Below are 5,283 nucleotides of genomic sequence, written 5' to 3' on the forward strand. Positions count from 1 at the left end.
TCTCAGGAGATGTCTCTTCCTTTCAGGAACACCTTTGCTTTCACTTCATATCTACTCCACAGGGTGCAGTAGGTTAATATGTGAATAGGGAAACAGGGAAACACACGAGTCAGACATTCATGACTCCAACAGAATATATCTGCTTTCTTCTCTGTTCTGCCATAAAGACTAGAGCCTCACCCACATGCTGTGTCACCAGTGTGCAGGGGCAGCTGCTGCCACCTGGGGACAAGAACATGAAATGTCCTCCTCTGAGCTGCCTGGCTCATGCTGGATCTGCTGTTTACCAGCTGGAGGACCTTGGCAAGTTACCTAACGTGTATCACACAGTGGCAGTGTGAAAATTAGATAAGGATAAAGTGTCTAGCCAAGAGTCTGGCATTTAGCTGTACTCAGTAAATGTAAATTATTTCCTGTCCTGTCAGAACCTGCTACTTGGCAGCAGCAACAAATAGGAATGGAAGCTGGTATAATTATCATCTATTTATAGCTGCTGTCCAGCAGCAAAGGGAGTCTGGGGAGGGAGCACCTCCCTCTGGGAATGTTCTGGGTCTGGGTAGGTTCCTTGGATTGGGGAATTTTTAATTATTTTGTAAAACTAACATTTGCAGGCTTTTTGTAATAAAAATATTAAGTAGGGCCGGGCGTGGTGATTCACACCTATAATCCTAGCACTTTGGGAGGCCAAGGCAGGTGGATCACGAGGTCAGGAGTTTGAGACCAGCCTGACCGACATGGTGAAACTCCGTCTCTACTAAAAATACAAAAGTTAGCCAGGCATGATGGTGCGCACCTGTAATCCCAGCTACTCAGGAGGCTGAGGCAGGAGAATTGCTTGAACCCAGGAGGTAGAGGTTGCAGTGAGCCTAGATTGCACCACTGCACTCCAGCCTGGGTGACAGAGACTCTGTCTCAAAAATAAAAATAAATAATAAAATAAAAATATTAAGTGATAAATTTATAACATGTGTAAAATCCATGGGTAAGCACAAATAAGGAAATAAAAACTATGCATAATCCTATCTCCAAACATACACACAGTTCCATATTTTTATTTTTATGTTTTTTGAGATGGGGATCTCACTCTGTCACCCAGGCTGGAGTGTAGTGGCACCATCTCATCTCACTGCAACCTCCACCTCCCAGTTCAAGAGATTCTCCTACCTCAGCCTCCTAAGCAGCTTGTCCTACAGGTACGTGTCACCATGCCTGGCTAATTTTTTTTCTTTTGTTTTTAGTAGAGATGAGTTTTCACCATGTTTCTCAGGTTGCTCTTAACTCCTGGCTTCAAGTGATCCACCCTCCTCAGCCTCCCAAAGTGCTGGGATTACAGGCATAAGTTACTGTGCCCAGCCGTATCCTATTTATTCTATATACTGTTCGGTTACTTGCTTTTCTCACTAACAAGATATCAAAAATATTTTTCATATCATTAAAATTCTTTCTACAAACTCACTTTAAAATGGCTGCCTCGTATTAACAAAGCCTGACAATTCTTAACAATATTTCAAAGGACATTTTCATAAATCTTTGTATATACTCACGATACATTAGATAGATTCCTGGAGCTAAGGTGCTGAGTCAATTATGCATATGTTTAAAAGTAAGAAACATAGAGTCATGTTGCCCTTCAAAAAGATCGTATCAACGTATATTCCGAGAATATCAATCATTCTTGTGATCTCAGAGCTAAGGAGCGATTTTAGCTTATGAATTTATTCATCAAATATGTACTGATGGCTCCCTGTATGGCTTTTTCTGACTGTCATGAAACCCTCCCAGGGACTCCACACCCACGTCCGATATTGGACACACCCCCTAAACCCAAACATTGCCAATTCCTGGCACCTGCCTCAGCTGCTACTCAGAAAACTGAAACAAGAACCCTCTCCCAATGTGAAAGCTCTTCCACTCAAGCCTCCCGAAAAGTAGTCCCTGCTAACCTGTTGCTGACTCACTTGTGCTCCTTTGCTTTCTCCATCTGTGGTGGGAGTGACTATGGCCTGGAGTTTTCATGGGAAAGCCCAGCTCGGAGGGCTGCTTCTCTCCCTCCTTGGCTGGGTCTGCTCCTGTGTTACCACCGTCCTGCCCCAGTGGAAGACTCTTAATCTGGAACTGAACGAGATGGAGACCTGAATCATGGGGATCTGGGAGGTCTGCGTGGATCAGGAGGAAGTTGCCACTGTGTGCAAGGCCTTTGAATCCTTCTTGTCTCTGCCCCAGGAGCTCCAGGTAGCACACATCCTCATGGTAACCTCCCATGGGCTGGGCCTATTGGGGCTTTTGCTCTCTGGCTTTGGGTCTGAATGCTTCCAGTTTCACAGGATCAGATGGGTATTCAAGAGGCGACTTGGCCTCCTAGGAGGGACTTTGGAGGTATCAGCTTCAGCCACTACCCTCCTTCCAGTCTCCTGGGTGGCCCATGCTACAATCCAAGACTGGGATGACAGTATCCCTGACATCATACCTCAGTGGGAGTTTGGAGGTGCCCTCTACTTGGGCTGGGCTGCTGGTATTTTCCTGGCTCTTGGCGGGCTACTCCTCATCTTCTCGGCCTGTCTGGGAAAAGATGTCCCTTCTCCCTTGGTGGCTGATCCCACAGTTCCCCCATCCTGGGCTCCAGTGGAGGAGTCAGATGGCTCCTTCCACCTCCTGCCAAGACCTAGGAACCTGGTCATCTAGGACTGGCTTCCGTCAAGGATCTCTGGAATAAAGGAGTATCAGTAGAATCCTTTCTCACCCTAGATTTGTTTTCTCCATTTTGGGGGTGGTGGTCACCGTCCCACTTATCAAGGATGTGATTGTCTTGACGATATGGTGATCCTCATTTGAATGAAAAGTCAGGGCGCAGTGTCAAACAAACATAGATTTCCGATTTACAGAAAAAGTGCTTTAAAATTCATAACCTTAATTACATATTTGATTCTTTTATGACTAAGGAAAAATGTATTATAAAATTGCTACCATCAGAGAAAATCTAGTGTGAAAAGGCAGCTACCGTTCTGTAAAGGTTTTAAAAAAAACTTGAAGAAGGTGCCTTGGCAAAGGAATTATTGGCCCAGAACAGCACCTTAGGATAGAAATCCTCTTTGTGTCCATTTTCAAGCTCGGTGTGCAATTTGACAAACAGCTTCATGATACACCTTTGCTGTGTTATAGATTCTTAGTATCCCAAAGGAGAGACATAGTCTTGTTTCTGCTACATCATGAGGCTATGAACAGTCTACTCTGTCTTCCCCACCTGAAGGCTAACCATCAGTCTGAGTGAGTGGTAGGGTGAACAACCCTCCTGGTTTGCCCAGGACAAGATACTTCCATGCTAAAACTAGGAACGTCCCAAGCAAACTGGGACACTGTGATTACCTTAGAATGACTGTGCCTAAACACTGCCCAATGTGGGCGTGTGTGTGAAAGAAGCTTCTCAAAAATGTCTTTAGCCATGTGCAAAATTACAGTATAAAACCCTTGAATTTTTGTTTCGTTGTGCTGTTTTTGTTTTTGTTTTTGAGACAGGGTCTCACTCTGCTGCCCAGGCTGGAATGTAGTGGCATGATCATAGCTCACTGCAGCCTCAAACTCTTAGGTTCAAGGGATCCCCCTGCCTCAGCCTCCCAAGTATTTGGGACTAGAGGCATAGCCACCAAGCTCAGCTAATTTTTAAAATTTTTTGTAGAAGTAGAGTCTCACTATATTATTGCCCAGGCTGGTATCAAACTTGTGGCCTCCCCTTCAATTTTAACCCAAGAGTCAGCAGACCTACCCCAGGTTGTGGCTGCAAATCAAGTCCCTTCCATATCAGTAACCTAAGTTCCTTTGCTTGCTCTGCCTGCAATGGCAGGCTCTCTCCTGCCTACCCCACCTCAGGTCTTCCTCCAGCATTTCTGCAGGTCCTTGAGGAGGAGCCTCCTGTTGCTCATAAACCTGTTTGTCAGCTGCAATCATCCTGCAGCATGCACTGTGTTCCTCTCCCTGCCACTTCTCCTCCACTCCTGTAATCAGTTCGAGTCACCATTGGCCCTGCCAACTATTCCCTCAGGAGAACAGCTAACAGGGATGGTTCCTAATGGCCCAAGTAGGTCACTTCTCCAGGTTCGGAGGCATGCTGGATTCCTTGCAGTACCAGGGACACTCCTCCCTCCCCAAGCTGGTACTGTGCTTTGTCAGCTCAGCTCTCACGACGCCTCTCACCTCCTGATAAAATAGCCCCAATATCACAAGATGACCATTGCTCAGGCAAGAATACATGCACTCTGACACAAGAGTAAACAAATTTGCCACAGTAGCCCAGGACAGTTCCCTCCTTAGAAAATGACTATTTTATTTTTTTCTCTGAGTAAATAGAGTCTGCACAGGTACAACTCATCTTCTGCAACTCTTACCTTCTTACCCAGAGCAGATTTCTCTGGGAGTCAATTTCCTCAGAAAGCTCCTTTTCCTTTTATGCCCATCCTTTTGTGTATGTCTTCTTGGCATGCAGAAATCAAAATGATCCCTAGGCAAATACAGCTTTGAGTACAAAGTGCCAGTTTGTATCAGAGTGGTATTCTGGCTTTCTGTGTCTGGTAAGTCAGAAAACGGTTTCCAATGCCTGTTACATTAGCTACTCCTTCTCTATAAAGTTTCAAAGCTCTTTGGACCAAGTTTCAATCAAGGTGAGGCTCAATTATCTAAGTTTGTTAATCTTCCAGTGTCTACATGAAAGAATTATTTCATTATTCATCCATCTGATCAGTTGTTCACTCTCTTAACAAATATTTATTGAGCACTGACCATGGGCTAGGGACCAGGATAAAATGATAAGACAAAATATAGCCCTGTCCCTCATTCAGGCAAATAAGGGAACTGCTGGGATTACAGGTGTGAGCCACCGAGCCTGGCCAGGAAACAAATATTAATGTAAAATCACTCAAATAAATGTAAATCGTAACTTTGATAGCCTTTAAAAATTTGGAAAGGTGCATGGTTCTATAAGATCATGCAATAGTTTAACCGTTTATGAATGTAAAAAAGAGAAAATTATATATATATTAAAAATATCATGCAATTTGAGGGATTTCACCTAGTCAGTGATTCATGGATCAGTAATCAAAAGGAAGAGATAACTGGCGAAATGGTAAAGGGTGGGGAGCAGTTCCAGGTGAAGGGGGAGAGGAAGATGCATAAGGTGAAGCTGGCAAAGTAGGAAGAAGCCAGACCTTGTAGGGCCTTGTAGGCCTCCGTAAGGAACATAGTCTCTATGTCAGGACCATGGGAAGCCAAGCACGTGGTCTGGGAACAGGAGCT

At 44.6% G+C, this 5,283-nt stretch overlaps 1 protein-coding gene across 1 annotated transcript; it reads left to right on the forward strand.

The window, feature by feature from the left end:
* Positions 1-1,897: 1,897 nt before the first annotated feature.
* CLDN25 (claudin 25) lies at positions 1,898-2,808 on the forward strand. Its single transcript, XM_009006819.5, is given in 1 exon segment — positions 1,898-2,808. A coding segment is annotated over 1 exon segment (684 nt). The 5' UTR covers positions 1,898-1,998; the 3' UTR covers positions 2,683-2,808.
* The last annotated feature ends 2,475 nt before the right edge of the window (positions 2,809-5,283 follow it).

The sequence above is a fragment of the Callithrix jacchus genome, chromosome 10 (assembly GCF_049354715.1).
Source record: "Callithrix jacchus isolate 240 chromosome 10, calJac240_pri, whole genome shotgun sequence".
Taxonomy (NCBI): Eukaryota; Metazoa; Chordata; class Mammalia; order Primates; family Cebidae; genus Callithrix; species Callithrix jacchus.